Here is a 25,615-nt window from a genome sequence, read left to right on the forward strand (position 1 = left end):
TAGGTTGCAAAACTGGGCTGAGAAGTGGCGGATGGAGTTCCACCATGAAGTGGTTCATTTTGGTAGGTCAAATTTGTAGGCAGAATATAATATTAATGGTAAGACTCTTGGCAGTGTGGAGGATCTGAGAGATTTTAGGTCTGTGTTCATAGGACAGTCAAAGCTACTGCGCAGGTTGACGGTGTTGTTAAGAAGGTGTATGGTGTGTTGGCCATCAACCGTGGGATTGAGTTTAAGAGCTGTGAGGTAATGTTACAGCTATATAAGACCTTAGTTAGACTCCACTTGGTGTACTGTGTTAAGTTCTGGTCACCCCATTACAGGAAGGATGTGGACGTTACAGAGAAAGTGCAGAGGAGATTTACAAGGATGATGCCTGGATTGGAGAACATGCCTTATGAGAATATGTTGAGTGAACTTGGGCTTTTCTCCTTGAAGCGATGGAGGATGAGAGGTGACATGGTAGAGATGTATAGGGTGATGAGACGCATTGATTGTGTAGATAGCCAGAGGCTTTTTCCCAGGGCTGAAATGGCTAACATGAGGGGACATAGTTTTAAGGTGCTTGCAAGCAGGTACAAGAGAATGTCAGAGGTAAGTTTTTCACACAGAGAGTGGTTTATATGTGGAATGTACTGCCAGCAAAGGTGGTAGAGTTGGTTACAATAGGGTCTTTTAAGAGACTCTTAGATAGGTACTTGGAGCTTAGAAAAATTGGGGGCTATGTGTTAGGGAGATTCTGTGCAGTCTCTGGAGTTGGTTACATGGTTGGCACATTATGGGTCGAAGAGCCTGTAATGTGCTGTAGATTTCTACGTGTCTATGTAACAAAAAAAATCCAGTGAGAGGCAATTCTGTGGACAAAAACACCTTGTTGATGTGAGAGGTCAGAGAAGAATGGCCAGACTGGTTAAGGCTGACAGGAAGGCGACAGTAACTCAAATAACCATGCATTACAACAGTGGTGTGCAGAAGAGCATCTCTGAATGCACAACATCAAACCTTAAGGTGGATGGTCTAAAGCAGCGGACCATGAACATACACTCAGTGTATTAGGTACAAGATATCCCTTATAAAGTGGACACAGAGTGTATATGGTGTCTGCTGGTATATCAACATTAGCTGATGTAACAGAATGTAGAATCCGATGGTGGGTTCCCAACTGGAGCCTGTGGACCCCTCGGTTCATGGTAGGGGTTCATGGCATAAAAAAGGTTGGGAACCCCTGAGTGTCTTATGATTTTAAAAAGTATCTGTTTTGGATTTATATGTCTTTGACTGACATCTAAACTGTTCTATTTAGTTTGGCATCAAGCTGGGCTTTTGTGCCTCTGTTGATAGTCTACCTACTGGTCAACTATGAAATAGGAAGCAGGTCAGTCGTGATACCCTGTCTCTTGCGTTTAGAACAAGTGCTTCATTATACGAAACGCGCATCGATCGATTTGCAAACAAATGCAATTTGTAGATGACGTTAGTAGGCAGAACGATATATTATCTAACACCATGGACACCGGTAAGCGAATTGAAACCGCACAAATTTCTATTTGCGTTTTTAACTGCTATTCAATAACAAATTAGACCACATGTCAGCGAATGTCAAAATGTCAGTAGGTATCCGGAATTTGGACAAACTTGGTGGTATTCCAGGGTTGTCTTTGCTGTCCAGCCTGTGATTAACGTCACAACTTCCTATAAATACAGCTACTACTTCCCGGCTCGCAAGAGGCTGCAAAGTTTAAACAAGCAGCTTTGCTGAAATCTCCACTTTACTGCTTCGCACAGAAATACCATGAGGAATCACTGGGTTAATACTGCGTTAACGTTTTATATCCTTTGCAAAGCATTCAAGGTGAGAAAACTGATTCTGCACATTTGTTTTCGCTTCAGTAGGTTCTGTGTTAGGAAACAAGGTAGGCTACTTGTTCCCATGTCAGTAGATTTTCAGTGAAGTGTATGGTAGTTGTATCGGCCCGGACAATATTCATTGCTTTATGAATTTTTATAACAACTTCTGCAGAGGAGTCATTGGTGATTCCTCTTGGTTTACTCGGCATTTAATTCGAATTGGTTTAATACATAGCTATGTTATATTTGTCATTCACAAAACACTCACGTTTTGTGTGATCTGTGCGGTTCTAACGTTCTCCTCTCTCATTCTTTCACAAACACGACTGGTATTACTCACATCAGTCCATCCGTAACCACGAATGTCCATTCACACAGCAGTATCTCTGGTTTCCCGCGCTACGCGGTTCCACGGCTGCTGATATTTTGATGACTGTAGTCCTCTTCTGCAGGTTGGGGCTCAGCTTTGCCTTTACCCTTGTCGCTGTCCCCGGATCCCGCCCCGCTGCGACCCGGGATCTTCTCTGGTTGTGGATCCCTGCGGTTGTTGCCAAGTTTGTGCGAAGCAGTTGGGAGAGCCATGTACCAGATTGGACGTGTGTGACCCCGATCAAGACCTGTTCTGTGATTACAGCATCAGCTACGCCGGGGACAGAGGGATCTGTACCTGTAAGTTGAGGTATACTGTTTGTGTGTGTGGGTGGGTGGGGGGGGTGGTGGTGGTGGTGGGGGGGGGGGGAAGGTAACGCGCAAGGTGTACAAGGAAGGCATTTGGATCCATGGAGCAACTTGCTGGAGAAAGACAGCAGAGCAGGCATCATAGGTGGAGGCAGAGGGATGGCTGACGTTTCGTTTCGAGACCTAGCCGCCCTGACACTAGACGTCGACAATTCCTTTCCTTCCACAGATGCTGCTTGACCCGTTGAGTTCTACCGGCGAATGATGGATTGGCAGACACTGGACTAGCTGGAATGGAAACTGCTGATCATGAAATCTTCCAGTTGAACAGGTTTCATGAACAATTTTACAATGTTAGCTATACATTACAGGGAATGAAACGATCTGTTTTAACTGCCATAGCATTCCATCCGATCAGAGAAAGACCCTTCGCTGCCGCCTAGACTAATTTATTCCTCTCTTTCTCTGTCCCTCATGAAAGGTTCATGAGCTGAAACGCTGTTTGTCTTTGCACAGATGCTGCCTGACCTGCCGAATGTTTCCAGCATCTTCTGGTTTAGAAATTGGAAAAGTGAGTAGTAGACAGGCGGAGATCACACTAAAGCAGTAATGGAGGCTACCAATCTGTGCTTGGTTTCCTCAAAAGAGACTGCAGGACAAAGCTCATTTACCTGTATGTTGAAAATACTTTAAAATTTAAAAAAAATGCTGAAAATCTGAAAAATGCTGGAAACACTCAGACAGCATTTGTGGAAAGAGAAGTAGACTTAATGTTTCAGGTCAAAGACATTTGGTCAAATTTTTAGTTCTGGCAGTGGGCTTTTGAGGTGACAAGCTAACTGAAGACTAAGTGCTGTGTGTTTCAGTCCATCATACTTCTCCTGGTACCTATTGTCTGGCACGACCATATGTAAACTGCAGATTTGCAGCTAAAAAAAAGGCTGAAGATGCTGTAACTCCCAAAAAAAAATCCAAAAATGCTGGAAGCGATCAGCCGACCAAGCAGCATCTGTAAAGGTAGAAATCAGCATTCAGATCAAAGATCTACAAAGTTAGAAAATAAGGAAGTTTTAAATTGCAAAAAAAGGCAGGGGTGGGGATGGAGGTGAGTGAATAAAGAATATTTGTGATAAGGTGCAAACCAAAGTTACAATTACTTGCAAAGATGGCAATTAGGTATTAATTCTCTGCCTTCAGTCCTCTGCATTGCTCCAATCAAGTCTAAAATAAATGCAAGGAAGAATAAACTGTTCATCATCCATTTGGGTATATTGCAGACCTCAGGAGTTAATGCTGAATGGAACAATTTCCTTTCCACTCTATCTTCTTTTTCTGTTTCAATTGGTTTCTTTTCTATAGAATCATAGAGTCACTTGGCATGAAAATACACTCAATCTGCATAGACTTCCACACCATCAAACAGCCCCTATACTCATTATTATTATTGTAACGTGAGCAAAGTCACAGGAGAGACACTGAAGCTAATGGATACAGAGGTGTTGTATTCAACAAGATGAGACACTATTGGAGGAAGAGGCCTCTTCAACCCAATATTACACGACATTTTATATGCAAAGGTAACTGCAGGACAATTCTATAGTTACAATGTATCTACAATGCTTTCTTTAAATTACATATCATTTTCACACCTCCTTCTTTGCACTCACACTCCATTCACCCAAAATGAATGTTAATCAGCATTGTCTAGTTTTCAATCAACTGGTGTCCACTGCTCCAGGAAACTACTGTTCAGGACTGCATTTTAAATTTAATCAACAAATCTGAAGACTGGTTGCTGAAGTTAATACTTGATATATACCCTAACTCCAGAATATACCCTAACAATCATCATTATGTTCTGTGGCATATGGCATAGGTGATCATGGTCTTTCCATGATCATAAGACCATAAGACATAGGAGCAGAATTAGGCCATTCTGCCCATCGAGCCTGCTCTGCCATTTCATCATGGCTGATCCTGGATCCCATTCAAACCCCATACACCTGCCCTCTCACCATATCCCTCAAGGCCCCAACCTAGCAGGAATCTATCAATTTCTGCTTTAAATATACCTGTGGGCTTGGCTTCTACCACAGTCTGTGGCAAAGCATTTCACAGAATCACTACTATTTGGCTAAAAATATTCCTCCTTCTTCTGTTCTGAAAGGTTGACCCTCAGTTTTGAGGCTGTGCTCTCTAGTTCTGGATACCCCCACCAGAGAAAACATCCTCTCCATGTCCACCTTGTCTAGTACTTTCAACATTTGGTAGGTTTCAAGGAGATCCCCATGCATTCTTCTAAATTCTAGTGAGCACAGGCCCAAAGCTGCCAAACACTCCTCATATGTTAACCTCTTTATTGATGGAATCATCCTTGTGAACCTCCTCTGAACTCTCTCCAATGACAATACATCATTTCTCAGATAAGGGCCCAAAACTGTTGACAATACTCCAAGTGCAGCCTGACTAGTGTCTTATAAAGCTTCAGTATTATCTCCTTGTTTTTATATTCTATTCCCCTTGAAATAAATGCCAACATTGCATTTGCATTCTAAACTCAACCTGTGAACTAACCTTCTGGGAGTCTTGCACAAGGACTCCCAAGTCCCTTTGCACCTCTGATGTTTGAATTTTCTGCCCATTTAGATAATAGTCTACACTATTGAACCAAAATGCATTATCATACATTTCTCAACACTGTATTCCATCTGCCACCATTTTGCCCATTCTTCCAATCTGTCTAAGCCCTGCTGCAATCAGATTGTTTCCACTGCACTACCCACCACCCCACCTATCTTTGTACCATCTGCAAACTTTACCACAAAGCCATCAATTCCACTATCTAAACAATTGACAATGTGTGAAGTAGCTGTCTCAATACTGACCCCTGCTGCCAACCAGCAAATAACCCCTTTATTGCCACTAGCTTCCTCCTGTCTGTCAGCTATTCCTCTATCCATGCCAGTATCTTTCTTGTTACGCCATAGGATTTTATCTAGTTAAGCAGCCTCATGTGTGGCACCTTATCAAATGCCTTCTGAAAATCCAAGTAAATGACATCCACTGCATCTCCTTTCTCCAGGCTACTTGTTACTTCCTTGAAGAATGCTAACAGATTTCTCAGGCAAGATTTCCCTTTACAGAAACCATGCTGACTTTAACTTATTTTATCATTTGTCAAGTACCCCAATATCTTGTCTTTAATAATGGACTCCAAATATCCAACACTTTCCCAAGCTAGGCTAACTGGCCTATAATTTCCTCTCTTTTGTCTTCCTCCCTTCTTAAAGAGTGGTGTGACATTTGAAGTTTTCCAGTCCTCTGGAACCATGACTGAATTAAGTGATTCTTCAAAGATCATGAACAATGCATCCATTATCTCTTCAGCAACCTCTCTCAGGATTCTGGGATGTAGTCCATCTGGTCCAGGTGACTTATCCACCTTAAGACCTTTGAGTTTGCCTGCATTTTTTCCTTTGTAATAGCAATGGCACTCACTCCTGTTCCTTGACACTCATGGAACTCTGTCCTATAGTTAATGTCTTCCACAGTAAAGACCGAAGCAAAGCTTCAAGTTCCTGGGTGTCAAGATCTCTGAGGATCTAACCTGGTCCCAACATATTGATGTAGTCATAAAGAAGGCAAGACAGCGGCTATACTTTATTAGGAGTTTGAAGAGATTTGGCATGTCAACAAATACACTCAAAAACTTCTATTGTTGTACTGTGGAGAGCATTCTGACAGGCTGCATCACTCTTGTATGGAGGGGCTACTGCACAGGACCGAAAGAAGCTGCAGAAGGTACAGCTCCATCTTGGGTAGGAGGTACAGAAGTCTGAAGGCACACACTCAGCAATTCAGGAACAACTTTTTCCCCTCTGCCATCTGATTCCTAAATGGAAATTGAATCTTTGGACACTACCTCACTTTTTTTTAAAACATACAGTATTTCTGTTTTTGCACTTTTTAAAAATCTATTCAATATACATAATTGATATACTTGTTTATTTATTATTATTATTATTTTATTTATTATTATTATTTTCTCCGCAAGATTATGTATTGCATTGAACTGCTGCTGCTAAGTTAACAAATTTCACATGACATGCCAGTGATAATAAACTTGATTCTGATTCTGAAGTACTTATTAAGTTCAAGTGCCATTTCTTTGTCCCCATTACTATCTCACCAGCATCATTTTCCAGTGGTCCAAAATCAACTCTCACGTCCCTTTTATTCTTTATATTACTAAAAAAAAACTTCTAGTATCCTGCTTTATATTGTCAGCTAGTTTGTCCTCATATTTCATCTTTTCCCTTCTTATAGCTTTTTTAGTTGCCTTTTGTTGGATTTTTAAAATTTCCCAATCGTCAAACTTCCCACTCACTTTTGCTACCTTATATGCCCTTTCCTTGACTTTTATGCAATCCTTACCTTCCTTTGTTAGCCGCATTTGCCCACCCTGCCATTTGAGAACTCTTTCTTCTGTGGGACCTATCTATCCTGTACCTTGCAAACTATTCCCAGAAACTTCAGCCACCTCTGCTCTGTCATCATCCCCATCAGTATCCCCCTCCAATCCACTCGGGAAAGCTCCTCTCTCATGCTTCTGTAGTTCCCTTTATTACATTGAGCTACTAATACATGTGACTTCTGCTTCTCCCTCTCAAATTGCAGTAGGAATTCAATCATATTATGATCACTGCCTCCTAGGGGTTCCTTTACATTAAGGTGACTAATAAAATCTGGGTTATTACACAACGCTCAATCTAAGATGGCCTTTCCCCAAGTAGGTTCAAGCATAAGCTGCTCTAAAAAGTCATCTCGTAGGCTTTCAACAGATTCCATCTCTTGTGATCTGACACCAACCTGATTTTTCCAATCCCCTTGCATCTTGAAGTCCCCAGTTACAGTTGTGAAATTACCCTTATTACATGCTCTTCCAAGCTCCCTTTGCAATCTCAACCCCACATCTTGGCTATTATTCATAGACCTATATATGATTCCCATAATGTTTTTTTTTACAGTTGCAGTTTCTTAACTCCACCCACCAAGATTCAACATTGAACATTCTCTGACCCTATGTCACCTCTTGAAAATATCATGACATTTCTTGGCAAGTATTTCTACAGAAGTGGTTTGCCATTGTCTTCTTTTGGGCAGCGTCTTTACAAGATGGGAGACCCCAGCCATTATCATTACTCTTCAGAGATTGTCTGCCTGGCGTCAGTGGTTGCGTAAAATCGGGGCTTGTGGTATCCTCCTGCTGTTCATCAGACAATCTAGCACCTGCATCCATAACTTCATGTGACCCTGGTCGGGGGCCAAGCAGGTGCTACACCTTGCCCAAGGCGGACCTGCAGGATAGCGGAGGGAAAGAGTGCCTTACGCCTCTTTTGGTAGCAACGTATCTCCACCCCAGCACCCAATACTTACACTAATCGTACACGAATTTTATTCTACGCAAACTTCCATCAATTCCCTGAGATTCTACCACTCATCTAGGGGTAATTCACAGCAGCCAATGAACCTACCAATCTGCAAATCTGTGGGATGTGAGGGGAAAGTGGAACACCCGGAGGAAACCCACGTGTTCACAGAAAGAATGGGTGAACTCCACACAGGCAATGCTGCAGGTCAGGATTGAGCCTGGGTCACTGGAGCTGATACTGTCTGCACATTAGTGTATTTTCTCTTCCATTTTAACATACGAGGGGAGATTGATAAGTTCGTGGCTTAAGGTAGAAGGAGTTAATTTTAGAAAACCTAGCACATTTATTTTTCCTGCATTTACACACTCCAGTGGTCGTGGAGCATACGGATCTTGGACCTCCAGAAAGTGGTCCACAGAAGGGGTGATTGATAAGTTTGTGGCCTAATGTAGAAGGAGATGAGTTATTAACTTCAAACTTTCTGCATTTTCACTCAAAGAGTTGAACTGCATGTGCATGTAACAAGAGCTGTATAACTCATCTCCTTCTACCTTAGGCCACGAACTTATCAATCACCCCTGCTGTGCACCACCTTGATGTCCAAGACACTCTCGTTACATGCACGAGAGTGATAATGCAGAAAGTTCAAAGTTAATAACTCATCTCCTTCTACCTTAGGCCACGAACCTATCAATCACCCCTTGTAACTGATAACCTCGGTACACCCTACCTCAGACATTCCATTTTTCTCTCCGTCAGCAATGCCTCCCACCTTCCTTGTTCCCATCCTGTGACTTAAGACACATCTGTTTTCTCAATTTTAGAACTCTAATAGAGTCATTTACTGACCAAATAAAAGCAGCAAAGATGCTTAGCTAAGATCACCCCATTTGGCTTATATCCCTCTAAACCTATCCAATCCACACTATTGTCCCAAATGTCTTTAAAATGTTGTTGTCATACCTGCCTCAACTATTTCTGGCAGCTCAGTCCATAAGCACTCTACTCTCTTTGTGAAGATGTTGCCCCTCATGCCCCAATTAAATCTCTCCCCTCTCATCTGCCCCCCACTGGTAAAAAGACTGTGTGTATTTATCCATAACCATAAGACATAGGAGCAGAACTGGGACTTTCATCTTACTGAGACTGCTTCACCATTCCATCATGGCTGCCTTGTTCTCCTTCTCAAGTGATTGCAGCCCGGAAGAGTCAATGTTGAAAGTAACCACAAGCGTTGGAGGGGGATGGGAACCGGAACACCAGAACAGATAGTGGAGTGGTTGTGGAGAAAAATGTTGTTAAGCATACATACAATGTCAGGAATCAGTTGCGCCTGGTGGGACTAATGTCGTGAGCTGCGTATATTTCAATGCAAGAAGTATTATAGGAAAGGCAGATGAGCTTAGGACGTGGATCAGCATGTGGAATTATGACATTGAAGCCATTACTGAGATGTGTTTGCAGAATGAACAGGACTGGTAGCTCAATATTCCAGGGTTCCATTATTTTATGTGATAGAGCGGGAGGGATTAAAGGGGGGAGGGGTGACATAACTAGTCAGGGAAAATGTCACGGTAGTGCTCATTCAAGACAGACTGGAGAGGTTGCTCTAGCAGTCAAGGTGAAGAAGAATCCTAAGGGCTTCTACAGATATATTAAGAGCAAAAGGATAGCAAGGGAGAAAATAGGTTCTCTGGAAGATCAGAGTGGTAATCTATGCATGGAGCCCAAAGAAATGAAAATCTCAAGTTGATTATTTTGCATCTGTATTTACTCAGGAGATGGACGCAGTGTCTATAGATGTGAGGCAATGCAGCAGCGAGATCATGTACCCTATACAGATTACATATGAGGAGGTGTTTGCTGTCCTGAGGCAAATTAGGGTGGATAAATCCCAGGGCCTGACAAGGTGTTCCCTCAGACCTTGTGGGAGGCTAGTGCAGAAATTGCAGGGGCCCTACCAGAGATATTTAAAACATCCATAGGCACAGGTGAGGCATTGGAGGATTGGAGTATCGCTAATGTTGTTCCATTGTTTAAGAAAGGCTATAAGAATAAGTCAGGAAATTATAGGCTTGTGAACCTGACACCAGCAGTAGGAAACTTATTGGAAGGTATTTTAAGGGACCGGATACATATGTATTTGGATTGGCTGGGACTTCTTAGAGATAGTCAACATGGCTTTGTGCATGGTAAGTTATGTCTAACCAATCTTATAGAATTTTTCAAGGAAGTTACCAAGAAAGTTGATGAAAGCAAAGCAGTGAAGGTTGTCTACATGGACTTTAGTAGGGCCTTTGACAATATCCCACATAGGAGGTTGGTCAAGAAGTTTCATTCACTTGGCTTTCACAATGAGGTAGTAAATTGGCTTTGTGAAAGAAGCCCAAGAGTGGTTGCAGATGGTTGTCTCTCTGACTGGAGGCCTGTGACTAGTGGTGTGCCACAGGGATTGGTGCTAGATCTATATCAATGATCTAGATGGGAATGTGATAAAGTGGATCAACAAATTTGCAGATGACACCAAGACTGGGGTATAGTGGATAATGAGGAAGACTATCAACACTCACAACACGCTGGAGGAACTCAGGTCGGGCAGCATCCATGGAAACGATGAGTCGACGTTTCGGGCCGGAACCTTTCGTCAGGACTGTAGAGGGAAGGGGCAAAGGCCCTATAAAGAAGGTGGGGGGAGGGTGGGAAGGAGAAGGCTGGTAGGTTCCATGTGAAAAACCAGTAAGGGGAAAGATAAAGGGGTGGGTGAAGGGAGGCAGGAAGGTGATAGGCAGGAAAGGTGAAGAAGGAATAGGGGAAAACACAATGGGTAGTAGAAGGAGGCGGGACCATGAGGGAGGTGGTAGGCAGCTGGGGGAGGGGGCAGAGTAAGACTATCAAAGCTTGCAGCAGGATCTGGACCAGCTGGAAAAATGGGCTGAAAGATGGCAGATGGAACTTAATGCAGACAAGTGTGAGGTGTTGCACTTCATGAGATCCAACAAGGATAGGTCTTACACGGTGAGTGGTAAGGTACTGAGGAATATGGTAGAACAGAGAGATTTGGGAATACAGATTGATAATTCCTTGAAAGTGGTGACTCAGGTAGTTAGGGTCATAAAGAAATGTTTTTACATATTGACCTTCATAGATCGATGTGTTGAGTACAGGAATTAGGATGTTATGGTGAAATTGTATAAGGCATTGGTGTGCCTAATTTGGAGTATTGTGTGGAGTATTTTGACCACCTACTTACAGGAAAGGTGTAAATAAGATTGAAAGAGTGCAGACAAAATTACATGGATGTTGTCGGGACTTGATGACCTGAGTTTGAGGGAAAGGTTAAATACGTTAGGACTTTATTCCCTAGAAAGTAGAAGATTGAGGGGAGATTTGATAGAGGTATACAAAATTATGAGTGGTACAGATAGGATAAATGCAAGCAGAGGTTGTGTAAGACTGCAGCTAGAGTTCATGGATTCATGGGTTAAGAATGAAAGGTGACATGTTTAAGGGGAACTTCTTCACTCAGAAGGTGGTGAGAGTGAGGAATGTGTTGCCTGTGTAAGTGGTGGCTGTGGGGTCAATTTCAACATTGACGAGAATCTTGGATAGGTATATGGATGAGAGGGGTTTGGAGAGCTATGGTCTGGGTGCAGATTGATGGGACTGGTAGATTAATGGGTTGGCACAGACTAGATGGGCTGAAGGGTCAGTTTCTGTGCTGTAGTGTTCTATGACTATGATTCAACCTCAGTCTTCCAGCTTCCCTCTGTAACCTTTGATGCCCTTACTAATCAAGCCTATCAAAATTTGCTTTAAATATACTCAATGACTTGTCCTCCACAGCCATGGATGGCAATGAATTCCACACAGTCATCACCCTCTGGCTGAAGAAATTTCTCCTCATTTCTGTTCTATAGGGACATCCTTCTGTTCCGAGGCTCTGCTCTCTGATCCCTAGACTCACCCACTATAGAAAACATCCTCTCCACATCCACTTTCTAGGGCCCTCAATATTTGATAGGCGTCATTGAGATCCCCCTCATTTTTCTAAACTTTCAGATCCACCAAGCACTCCTCAGATGTTAACCCTTTCTAGTCCTCTTGAACTGCATGGTAACACTGCATTTCCCTTCTTTACCACTGATTCAACCTGCAAGTTAACCTTTAGGGAATCCTGCACGAGTACTCTGAGCTCTCTTTGCAACTCTGATATCCGAATTTTCTATCCCTTTAGAAGATAGTCCATATCTTTAGTCCTTCTACCAAAGTACATGACAATACACTTTCCCACCAATTCTATTACAAAATATAGGTGAAGGGTTCTTGAGTTCGTCTCCTGTCCTTGAATACTTCTTAGTCTGCTGGCTGCATCTGGCATTCTCTACGTGGTTATAAATATTCATGGTTTAGATGTAACCAGAACTACTCCCACTCTCTACTTTGTGATCCAATCCATTGTGAATAATTAAAAAGTCTTTGTTTACATTTGTTATACTAATCTTTATTTATTTAAAATAATATTTAATGAAGCAATTGCTATAAAATCTAGCACAAGCCTATGACTATTTTCAAAGAAGGCAAAACAAGTGGGAACTCTTCATTTTTTTCTCCTTATATCGGTGGTTAATCTGGAGCAGAGACACTGCCGTGCTTTCATCGTAATTGCACTTATGTGTAGGCCCACGACAGGTCCTCCCAAATAATAACATTAAGAAATTTAAAGCTGTTGAACTTCTCCACCCTGTAATCCTCTGATGTGGACTTGCTCAAAGTCTCTGGGTTTCCTTCTCCTTAAGTCAATAATTAGCTCCTTGATCTTGCTGACATTGAATAAGAGGTTATCGTTATGGCAACACAGCCAGATTTTCCATCTCTCTCCTATATGCTGATTCGTCACCACCTTTGATTTGGCCCATGACAGTGGTTTCATCGTCAAACTTTTGAATATGGTGTTAGAGCTGTGTTTAGCCACACAGTCATAAGTGTGAAGTGGGTAGAGTAGGGGCTAAGCACATAACCTTGTGATGCACCTGTAATGATGGAGATTGTGGATGAGGTGTTGTTGCCAATCTGAATTGACTAGGGTCTGTAAATGAGGAAATTGATAATCCGATTGCGCAAGGAGATATTGAGGTGAACGACTTGGAGCTTATTTATTGGTTTTGAGGGGATGATAGTATTGAATGCTGAGCTGTAGTCAATAAGGAACATCCTGATGTATGCATCTTTGCTGTCCAGATGTTGCAAGGTTGAGTGAAGAGCCAATGAAATAGCATCTGCTGTGGATCTGTTGCCCGAGTAGCCAAATTGGAGTGGATCCAAGTCTCTTCTCAAGCAGGAGTTGATATGTTTCATCACCTAACTCTCAAAACACTTCATCACTCTGGATGTAAGTGCTACTGGATGATAGTCACTGAGGCAGTTTATCACATTCTTCTTAGGGACCAGTAGAAGTGAAGCCTGGTTGGAGCAGGCGGGTACCTCAGACTGCCAAAGCAAGAGGTTAAAGATCTCAGTAAACACTCCACCAATTGATCAGCACGGGTCTTTAATACTCGGCCTGGTACCCCACCTGGGACGGATGCTTTGCGAGGGGTTCAACGTCCAGAAGCCTGCTCACATATCGGCCTCAGAGACTGAAATCGCAGGATCATCGGAGGCTGTGCTGGCACTGGAGAGTATTCATCAAGATCATAACTGGTCATCTACCTCAACACCATTTTCTTTCACGGTCCCAATTTTCTCTGATTCCCATAATATCCAGAGATCTATTCATGTGCATATTTTAGATGTTTAGCAAAATCCAAAATATATAAATATCATTAACGTTAATATTGTTGTGTAACATCAAAGTTTATTCTTTTCCTCAGTCTGTCCATACATAAAGACAAGACTACAATTAGTAGAAAATTTACAAAGTTGATGAAGATAGAAATGCAATCCACAACACCCTCTTCATGCCTCGACCTGTAATCGCTCCATTAGTCAGGATTTTGATCACAATCTCACTGTTAGCATTGCTCTGTCTCATACCCACAGCCCATAACTTTCAAACAAAGTCAATTGTTTAGACATGATAAGTTCAACAGCTAAATGCAGTGAATTCCAGTCAATTGGGGCAGCTGTTTATTTGGGACTACTCTTAAAGAACAAAAACTAAATTGAGAAAATAGCCAGGGTTCCCTCTGTTTATTTGAAACAATATGACACTTAATTGACTGCTGTCAAGTCAAGTGCCAAGTGAAGTTTAACTACATACATGTATATAACATATATAACCATATAATGTATATAAAAATGAGACAACATTTCTTTGAACCAGGGTGTAAAGCACAGTAGCACACATAACACATGATAACTTTATGGAGGTAAGAAAGTCTACAGATGAATCACACATAAATAACAAACTAAAGTAAAATTAACATTAACATTAATGTTAAATATTGTAAGGCACTGAACAGATTAACCAATAACATTTCAAATATGATGCAGCCGGAAGTTCAGAAGCTGAATGGCCTGGGGGAAGAGACTGTTCTTGTTTTTATGCATCATAGTCTCCTCCCTGATGGTAGAAAGTCAAAGAGAATGCTGGACGGATGAGTGGGAGCCTTAACAATACTAAGGGCTCAGCATTTGCAGCACTCCTGATAAATATCCCTAATGGATGGTAGGGAGATCCCTATGATCCTCTCAGCTGTTCTCACAGTCCTTTATAGGGTCTTCTAATCCAACGCGCGACTGCTCCCATACCAGATGAAGATGTAACTTGACAGGATGCTCTCAATGGCGCTCCTATAAAACGCAGTTAACATGGGGGTGGGAGCCTTGCTTGCCTTAGAACTTGTTGCCGAACGGTTTTTAACTTGGGTCAGGTGCATGTGTTGGTGTTCAAAAAGCGGTGATTTTTTTCCCACTGATAACTGGCAAGAAAAAAGCAGTAAGATAACTCCAAACTGTTCTACTCACTGCAATTTCAAGCATTCAGGCTTGGAGATGCCAGAAGCGGCCATGAGTGAAAATGAAATGATTTCAGTACTTCAACAATTAGGAATTATGAAGAATTTGAAGGTGTCGATCATCATCTTGAATGTTACAATGAAAATGAAGATTTGGAGGATGCAATCATCTGAAGCATTATAGGAAGACAATTCACTATCTGCACCAGGTGTCATCACTGATTTTATTTATTTGCAGTCAATTAAAAGAAAACGGCAGATAAAATTCTCCATTGATAACTATTAGGAACTAATACATAGTTTTATAGTAGTATAGAGGTATTGGTAATGTTCTAATTTGTTCTGTATGTCATTTAAATACAGAAATTGTTACTCAGTTAAATGGCAGTTTGTCATTTTTATATATGTAACTATTTCCATGAAACTTTGGCTAATTAGAGCAGCCGCTTCATTGGGCCAAATAGTACTGGTCCCAATTGTCCCAATTAACTGGAAACCACTGTGCATTCTGTGACACTTCAAAGTTCGAAGTAAATTTTATGTCATCACAGACCACCTCAAGACTCTTTTTCCTGCGGGCATACTTAGCAAATCCACGGAATAGTAACTATAACACTTAATCTTCTTTTTCACATTTGACCATCTCTTCATTGGTCTGTTTATTCTGAAATAGCCATTGATTGTCAGAACAGTTTGAGCTGTGGCTACTAATTATAGTTCACAGTGCCATATACAGATGCAAACTATTGTGAAGCTTTCTGCGTAATAACTATGAACGCTGATTTCCTCATCATAAAATCAGGCCATCGTCTCATGGAAGAATATTAAGAGTTAAATTGTACTAGCTCAGGTTTGAAGTAGCAGCAGCAAGAGTAAAACTGCTAATTGGTATTAAAAAGTAAATGGGACTGAATGCACATGTCAGACACTTAAATGCAAATATCTGAGAGCTGTCGTCCTTCCACACTGGTAGATGCTCAGTATTGTATCTTCCTCAAAGTTCAAAGGTTTGCCACTGGAACATTTGGAAATTCTGTGAGTTTATTATTCATTGGATGTTCACTGACATGTGAGGGAAAGTTAGGTCTCTTCCATTCTCATGGGGTTGATCCAGAAATCTGTTACAATATATACTAATGAATTTATATAGGTTTTATGCTATCTTGTAATATGATGTAGTAAAATGAAGATCAGATAGATGAATGATGAACATTTTCAAATTGTGTCTAGCACTTGAAGATGGAACATGTGAATTCAATGGGGTGCTCTATAAGGATGGTGATGTATTCCAGCCCAGCTGTAAATATCACTGTTGGTGCTCAGATGGAGGAATTGGTTGCATTCCACGCTGTAGTGAAGATATCCGCCTACCCAGTCCAGATTGTCCTTATCCCAAACGCATTGAGGTCCCAGGAGAATGTTGTCCTCGATGGATATGTGAGAACCAAGACAGTGGTATCCTTGGTGACTCTTTGGCAGGTATGTACACTCACTTCATTTAAAGGTAATATTTTTGTTTGGTTTGTCGTGCATTGTCAGAGCAGTAAAAAATGGTGTTAGTGATTGACAGATGTAATAAACAATACCGCCATGCTTGTAATCTTCTAAGCTACTCTCTCTCTCTTTCTGTCTAATGTTTTAAAGCATACTTTATCAGTTCAATCTGTTATTTGAAAAAATGAACATTTAGTCTGAAATGAAAGAAAATTCTTCACAGGTCTCTAATATGTGGTGCAGAAATGGGGTATAGGATGAATGCACGCAGGCTTTTTCCCTTAGGCTGGATGAGACTCGAAGTGCAGGTCATTGATTTAGGGTGAATGGAAAAATGTTTAAGGGAAATCTGACAGGAATTTCTTCAGTCAGGGTGTTGTGAGTGTGGAATGATTTGCCAGTGGGAATGGTAGATGTGTGTCCAATTGTAACATCTAAGAGAAGTTTGGAAAGGTACATGGATGAGAGTAGTATGGAAAGCTGTGCAGATAGTCTGCGTGCAGGTAGATGGAACTAGGTGGAAGAATAGGCTGGCATAGACTGGATGAGCCAAAGAGCCTGTTTCTGTGCTGTAGTGCTCTATGTCTCTCTGACTGTAAATGGAAAATGATGAGAATGATCACTGCTTCCTAAATCAACATGGTTGGAAAGCCTATGAAAGAGGAAATAGCTTAATCCTTGATGAAGTAGCTTATTTCATAGATAATCCTTCCATACACTGCAATGTTTTTAATATTTTTAGCATTGAGAAGCATTTCAAAAAGGAATGATCTGGTAAACATTCCAATGGAGGTAAAGAAGGCATTGGGAGAGGTTCTGACAAGTGGAAAGCCTTATTGGATGAGGTAGAAGGTGAGAGGGGAACACCATGGAATCTAAACAATTACAAGCATGGAGGGCATAATGCACTGAGAAGCAGAGTGCTTGGTGGGGTTGAGGTGAGGAGACTGAGAAATCTGAAGATGCAGTGAACTGATGCAGAAAATAAAGGGAAATGGACAAACACAAGAGATGCTGGAAACCCAGAGCAACACATGCACAATGCTGGAGGAACTCAGCAGGTCAGGGAACGTCTATGGAGAGGAATAAAGAGCCGATGTTTTGGACCAAAACCCTTCATCAGAATTCATCAAGAACAGAGAAATAAGTGATGGTACTTCTAAAGGAATCAGATCAAAAAAGCAAAACCAATTCTTTATGGAATCTGTATCTCTTTACCAGTTCATCACAATGTTATTAAATTAGCATTTTGAAGAAGTTGGACGCTCTTAAGTCCAGATCCAGTAAGGCACAGGTCTTGTGCAGTTCAGTTATGGTTTCCAAATCTGTCACTATATCCAGGTCAAATCTCTTGATTTTTTTTAAAGATGACCACATACTCTCTGGTAAGTGGAAGACTGCTGGTGCTACCATCCTGAACTTCCTACACACTGGAATGGAACACATTCTCAGTCCATGAGAGCTCTTCAGCAGGTTGTCCAATACTATCAACAATCCCTAGCATCTACCAGGGAATCTTCTTCATTACGCTGCCTGCATTTTGGAATACTGTAATAAAGCTGGGATCTGGTATTTTCAGCCCATAACAGAGAAATTGTGAAGTCAAGAGTCCATCTTATCATGCTAAGAGACTGTTCAATAGTCTTATAACAGTGGGATAGAACCTGCCGTTGAGTCTGGTGGTGCACGCTTTCAGGCTTTGGTATCTTCTGCCCAATGGGAGGGGATAAAAGAGAAAATGTCTAGAGTGGGTGAGGTTTTTTATTATACCTGCATACTATGGCTATGAGAAATATAAACAGAATCTATGTAGGGGAGGCCAATTTCTGAGATGTGCTGAGCTGTGCTCACAACTACCTGCAGTTTCTTGTGGTCACGGGTAGAGCAGCTGCCATACTGACAGCCATGATGCATACAGACAAGATCATTTCTATGGTGCATTAATAAAAACTGGTGAGGATCAAAGGTGACATACCAAATTTCTTTAGCCCCCTGAGGAAAAAGAAGTGCTGGCTCACTTTGCTGCCCACGGTGTCTATGTGGTTGGACCATATCTATTAGTGATGATCAGTCCTCGGAATTTGAAGCTTTCAACGCTCTCGACCTCAGTACCGTTGATGTAACCAAGAACGTGCACACCTTCCACTTCCTGTAGTCTTCTGATTTGCTCACACTGAGAGAAAGGTTGTTATAACTCCATGCCTCTATCTCCTTCCTGTACTCTGAACCATTGCTATTGACTATCAGTTGATGCTATCACCTGCAAACTTGTAGATGGAGTGGCAGCATGCAGTCAGGAGTGCACGGCAAGTAGAGCACTAGTTGTCTTTAGTTGCTGGTGAACGCAGTAGTTGCCTGCTGCGTTCACCAGCAACTTTGATGTGTGTTACTTGAATTTCCAGCATCTGCAGAATTCCTGTTGTTAGTTGTCTTTACTGTCCAGATGCCCCAGAGATGAGTGCAAGGCTAGGGAGATGGCATCCACTGTGAACATATTTCGGTGGTAGGAGAATTGCAGTGGATCAAGATTGTTTGGGAAGTTGGAAGGCCATGACTAGCCTCTCAAAACCTCTCAATAATTCATGATGACAGATGTTAGAGTCACTGGGCAGTTGTCATTAAGGCATGTTACCATATTTCCTTTAGATAGCAGGATGAAAATGGTCCTCTTAAAACAGGTGGGAACCTCAGATTGAAATAAGGGGAGGTTAAAAATGTCTGCAAATACCCCCACCAGCTAATGTGCACAAAATCAAATGACACGGCCAGGGACACCATCCAGGCCAAATACCTTCTGCAGCTTCACGGTCTGGAAGACTGATCTCATATCTGCAATGGTGACTGTGGGCTCAGATGTGCTGAAGGTGGTTGGGAATGGTGATGGCATTACAATCTCTTTCTGTTCAAAACGTGCATAGAATGCATTCAGCTCATTCGAAAGAGATACAGGTTTGTTGGTGATGCTGCCTGACTGTTTTATAGCCTGTTATAGCATGTAAGCCCCGTCACAACTGATGGCTGGTCTGGGACTTGATTTTGGACTAGTATTGTTTCTTGGCATCCCTGATAGCTTTATAAAGGTCGTATCTCAATTTCTTGTACATCACTTCTCCAGGAGGGGTACTTCCTCCAAATCTTAACCTGTCCCTGTTGTGTGGAAAAAAAGTACATAGAGAAGGGGAGAAGGATAAAGAATTATAATGGGCCATACAGTTAACAAAGATACTGATATTAATCAGTGTTAGGTGGTGCTCATCAGTCAGGATTGTGGGAGAAAAGAGGTGTTTATAGTAAATGAGTAGGTACCAGTTTTTGGATTGTGCCAAAGTTATTTTCATCAATAACTCCAGCATTGCTTTGATCCAAAATGGAGCTGATTTTCTCTCCCTCCAGGCTTGGGATACAGATAAACCTCCCTGCACCATAATCCCACCTCTCCTTCCCACCTCAGATCTGGCCCTTTATAAACTTTCTTCAGTTGAAGAATGCCTTATTTTTGTTTCTTACTTTGCTCTTCTATCTATCCTGGGAAAAGACAGCAATGAGGAGTGACTCCAGAAAGAAAGGGTGGATGCAAAAAGCATGAGTGAAAGGACTTGATTTCAGAACTCTGCAGCTGTTTGTAAGGTACTGTCATCTGCTGGAGAGAAAAGGGCAGAGAACATCGAGTTGTATGTATGGGTAGGTGCATGCACAGAAACTGTCATCAAAACGGAGATCTGCATTTCACCTTTGCCTTCATAGCTGGCCACTTAGACTCTTCTGCTCTGCAGCTTTGTCTGTAGAGTAGAGATGCTGGTGGTTGTCACCTCAGCCACGTTTTCCTTCCTGCGTGTCTCTCGTGCTGTTCTTTGGTCTATTTTCACACTGCCTCAGCTTCCTTACATTGGCTCTGAAAGCCTCTCGCCTGAAATATGCCGAGATGACAGGCAGGTGGAGTAACAGTTTGAGGGATGCAGTATGTTGGATAAATCACAGAAGTGAAGATTAGAACTGACAATACTGGGTACCAGTCAATCAGTAAATCAATTAAGGTCAACAGACAACATGTTTTCATGTGATTGCCCACCTTTCTCAAAAGATTCATTCCCCCTTTAAGCATTGGAAGTCTGAACAAAAGCTTTCTTCCTCATCAGCTGGCTGCCTGTCAATACTCCCATCATTTTGACAGCCCAGAAATGGAATACAAAATAAAGCTCATCCTTCAAAATCACCTGTAAACATATCTATTGGTTTAACTCCAGATCTGACACTCATTCACATGAATTGGACTAGGCTAAGGAAGCTGTTATTGTAATAAAAATTATAGAAATTTTTTGGAGTTCTATGTAAAAAGCTTCTAAATGAATTCACCAACTGTCACCTTCAGCAATAATAATTGTTGGTAAAAGTACTTAGTTTAAAGATATAATTATTTATAACATAAGGATTATAGTGATTTTTAAAAATGATCATTAGTTATTAATTATCATTAATAAATTAATGATCATTATAGTTATTAATAATAATGATCATTTAGACACAGAGAGAATCTGTATTTGCTGACAAGTACTTTTATGGGCTCTGTTCACAAACACATGGATTTACACAACCATCATGCACATCCATTAGGTTGCCCTGCCCTTCCAGGAACAGTCAAAGAAGAGAAAAGGTAATACCCAGGAAAAGGAGTTTACATCACACTCAGTCTTCTTGATCCCAATGTAATCTCCATGTTTCCAGCATAGGGCCATCCACTTCTGCGATGGCTGCTCTTCACAGAGTTCTGCTGCCTATGCTCTTGAAACCCTCCATTCTTATTATTTTCCTTACCAGATCAATCTATGATGTTTCAATTTCATTGGCATAAGATCATCTGACTGACCTGTGTCAGCTTCTCATTGGATGTGGGCCAAAGCTATAAGCAGTATTGCTTTATGGCTCTCCCTTCAGCCTTGTGCCCAAAATGACTTCTTTTGTTCTGTCCAACTTGGAATAGTTCAAATCAGGACAACTACGTCAGCCAAACACTGGGCCCAGATGCCCAGATGTCCAGATCACAGGTTGTTTGTTCTACAAGCCTGTTATTTTGCATAATAAACAACAATTTATCTAAAATAGTGTCAGGTTTAAAAGGTCATTAACAGAAACTCCTTGTGTCCATGTTAAATTTCCCTGAGGCTACGTCCACACTAGACCGGATAAATCCGTAACCAAAGCTTTTTCTCTTCGTTTTGATCGTCCGTCCACATTGAAATGGGATTTTCCTCCCCCGAAAACAGAGCTTTTCAGAAACACTCTCCAGAGTGAATAAATCTGAAAACGCCTCATATTTGGCATTGTGTGTACGGGGTAACCGGCTATTTTTAAAACTGCTGTCATGACCTACTGGAACAAATGGTGGCGGCAGCGCGGCATTTCATTGTTTTCTTGAACGCAACCTCCAACACCACAACAGTATCTGACAATAGATGTGTAACAGCCTAATGTAATATTGTATGGAAATACAAGATAGCACTGATGCAGACATGTTTTATACATTTAACAAGGTGCTTTATTAATATAACCATATAACCACATAACAATTACAGCATGGAAACAGGCCATCTCGGCTCTTCTAGTCCATGCTGAACTTTTACTCTCACCTAGTCCCACCAACCTGCACTCAGCCCATAACCCTCCATTCCTTTCCTGTTCATATAGTTGTCCAACCTAATTTTAAACGACAACATCGAACCTGCCTCAACCACTTCTGCTGGAAGCTCGTTCCACACAGCTACCACTCTCTGAGTAAAGAAGTTCCCCCTCTTGTTACCCCTAAACTTTTGCCCTTTAACTCTCAACTCAGGTCCTCTTGTTTGAATCTCCCCCACTCTCAATGGAAAAAGCCTATCCACATCAACTCTATATATCCCCCTCATAATTTTAAGTACCTCTATCAAGTCCCCCCTCAACCTTCTTCGTTTCTCTGTAACTTAAGTGATGAAACCCAGGTAACATTCTAGTAAATCTTCTCTGTACTCTCTCTATTTTGTTGACATCTTTCCTATAATTCGGTGACCAAAACTGTACGCAATACTCCAAATTTGGCTTCACCAATGCCTTGTACAATTTCAACATTACATCTCCACTCCTATACTCAATGCTCTGATTTATAAAGGCCAACATACCAAAAGCTTTCTTCACCAGCCTATCCACATGAGATTCCACCTTCAGGGAACTATGCACCATTATTCCTAGATCCCTCTGTTCTACTGCATTCTTCCATAAGACAAAGGAGCAGAAGTCGGCCATTCGGCCCATCGAGTCTGCTCCGCCATTTTGTCATGAGCTGATCCATTCTCCCATTTAGTCCCACTCCCCTGTCTTCTCACCATAACCTTTGATGCCCTGGCTACTCAGATACCTATCAATCTCTGCCTTAAATACACCTAATGACTTGGCCTCCACTGCTGCCCGTGGCAATAAATTCCATAGATTCACCACTCTCTGACTAAAAAAATTTCTTTGCATTTCTGTTCTGAATGGGCGCCCTTCAATCCTTAAGTCATGCCCTCTCGTACTAGACTCCCCCATCATGGGAAACAACTTTGCCACATCCACTCTGTCCATGCCTTTCAACATTCGAAATGTTTCTATGAGGTCTCCCCTCATTCTTCTAAACTCCAAGGAATACAGTCCAAGAGCGGACAAACATTCCTCATATGTTAACCCTCTCGTTCCCAGAATCATTCTAGTGAACCTTCTCTGTACCCTCTCCAACATCAGCACATCCTTTCTTAAATAAGGAGCCCAAAACTGCCCACAGTACTCCAAGTGAGGTCTCACCAGCGCCTTATAGAGCCTCAACATCACATCTCTGCTCCTATACTCTATTCCTCTAGAAATGAATGCCAACATTGCATTCGCCTTCTTCACTACCGACTCAACCTGGAGGTTAACCTTAAGGGTATCCTATACGGGGACTCCCAAGTCCCGTTGCATCTCAGAACTTTGAATTCTTTCCCCATTTACATAATAGTCTGCCCGTTTATTTCTTCTGTCAAAGTGCATAACCATACACTTTCCAACATTGTACTTCATTTGCCACTTATCTGCCCATTCTTCCAATCTATCCAAGTCTCTCTGCAGACTCTCCGTTTCCTCAGCACTACCGGCCCCTCCACCTACCTTCGTATCGTCAGCAAACTTAGCCACAAAGCTATCTATTCCATAATCCAAATCTTTGGTGTACAAAGTAAAAAGAAGTGGCTCCAGCACAGACCCCTGTGGAACACCACTGGTAACCGGCAGCCAACCAGAATAGGATCCCTTTATTCCCACTCTCTGTTTCCTGCCAATCAGCCAACGCTCTATCCACTTTTGTAACTTTCCCGTAATTCCATGGGCTCTTATCTTGTTAAGTAGCCTCATGTGTGGCACCTTGTCAAAGGCCTTCTGGAAATCCAAATATACAACATCCACTACATCTCCCTTGTCTAGCCTACTGGAAATTTCCTCAAAAAATTATAATAGGTTTGTCAGGCAGGATTTTCCTTTAAGGAATCCATGCTGAGTTCTGCCTATCTTGTCATATGCCTCCAGGTACTCTGTAACCTCATCCTTGACAATCGACTCCAACAACTTCCCAACCACCAATGTCAAGCTAACAGGTCTATAATTTCCTTTTTGCTTCCTCGCCCCCTTTTTAAATAGTGGAGTGACATTTGCAATCTTCCAGTCCTCCAGAACCATGCCAGAATCTATCGACTTTTGAAAGATCATCACTAATGCCTCCGCAATCTCCACAGCTACTTCCTTCAGAACACGTGGGTGCATTCCATCTGGTTCAGGAGATTTATCTACCTTTAGACTATTCAGCTTCCTGAGTACTTTCTCTGTCGTAATTGTGACTACGCACACTTCTCTTCCCTGCCACCCTTGAGTGTCCTGTATACTGCTGATGTCTTCCTCAGTGAATACTGATGCAAAATATTCATTCAGTTCCTCTGCCATCTCCTTATCTCCCATTACAATTTCTCCAGCATCATTTTCTATTGGTCCTATATCTACTCTCACCTGTCTTTTACTCTTTATATACTTGAAAAAGCTTTTAGTATCCTCTTTGATATTAATTGCTAGCTTCCTTTCATAGTTAATCTTTTCCCTCTTAATGACCTTCTTGGTTTCCTTTTGTAAGGTTTTAAAAACTTCCCAATCTTCTGCCTTCCCACTAATTTTTGCTTCCTTGTATGCCCTCTCCTTTGCTTTAATTTTGGCTTTGGCTTCTCTTGTCAACCACGGTTGCATCCTTTTCCCATTCGAAAATTTCTTCTTTTTTGGAATATACCTGTCTTGCACCTTCCTCACTTCTCACATAAACTCCAGCCACTGCTGCTCTGCCGTCTTTCCCGGCAGTGTCCCTTTCCAGTCAACTTTGGCCAGTTCGTCTCTCATGCCACTGTAATTTCCTTTACTCCACTGAAATACCGACACATCAGATTTCGGCTTCTCTTTTTCAAATTTCACAGTGAACTCAATCATGTTATGATCACTGTCTCCTAAGGGTTCCTTCACCTCAATGTCTCTAATCACCTCCGGTTCATTACACAATACCCAATCCAGTACAGCCGACCCCCTAGTGGGCTTAACAACAAGCTGTTCTAAAAAGCCATCTCGCAGACATTCTACAAATTCTCTCTCTCGAGATCCAGTGCCGACCTGATTTTCCCAATCCACTCGCATGTTAAAATCCCCCACAATTATCATAACACTGCCCTTCTGACAAGCCTTTTCTATTTCCTGTTGTAATTTGTAGTCCACATCCTTGCAGCTGTTTGGAGGCCTATAAATAACTGCCATCAGGGTCCTTTTACCCCTGCTATTTCTTAGCTCAACCCATAAAGATTCTGCACCTTCCAATCCTATATCACCTCTTCCTAATGATTTAATATCATTTCTTACCAATAAGGCCACGCCTCCCCCTCTGCCTACCTTCCTATCCTTCCAATACACCGTGTATCCTTGGACGTTCAGCTCCCAGAGACATGCATCCTTTAGCCAAGTCTCTGTGATGGCCACAATATCATACCTGCTAATCTGTAGCTGTACGACAAGATCATCCATCTTATTCCTTATGCTGCGTGCATTTAAGTATAACACCTTAAGACCAGTATTTGGTACTTTTCACTTTGATTTTACGTACTTTTCGCTTCTTCAATGCCCTACCATTTACCATGTATGTCCTAT

At 41.8% G+C, this 25,615-nt stretch overlaps 1 protein-coding gene across 1 annotated transcript in view; it reads left to right on the forward strand.

The window, feature by feature from the left end:
* The first annotated feature begins 1,741 nt into the window (after window positions 1-1,741).
* The window catches only part of LOC140208310 (CCN family member 2-like), a 28,981-nt gene continuing 5,107 nt past the window's right edge, over window positions 1,742-25,615 (forward strand). The window contains exons 1-3 of the mRNA XM_072276902.1: window positions 1,742-1,852; window positions 2,301-2,517; window positions 16,145-16,393. Coding sequence (XP_072133003.1) covers window positions 1,793-1,852; window positions 2,301-2,517; window positions 16,145-16,393 — 526 coding nt within the window. The 5' untranslated portion in view covers window positions 1,742-1,792. The remainder of the gene's footprint in view (window positions 1,853-2,300; window positions 2,518-16,144; window positions 16,394-25,615) is intronic.

The sequence above is a fragment of the Mobula birostris genome, chromosome 2 (assembly GCF_030028105.1).
Source record: "Mobula birostris isolate sMobBir1 chromosome 2, sMobBir1.hap1, whole genome shotgun sequence".
Taxonomy (NCBI): domain Eukaryota; kingdom Metazoa; phylum Chordata; class Chondrichthyes; order Myliobatiformes; family Myliobatidae; genus Mobula; species Mobula birostris.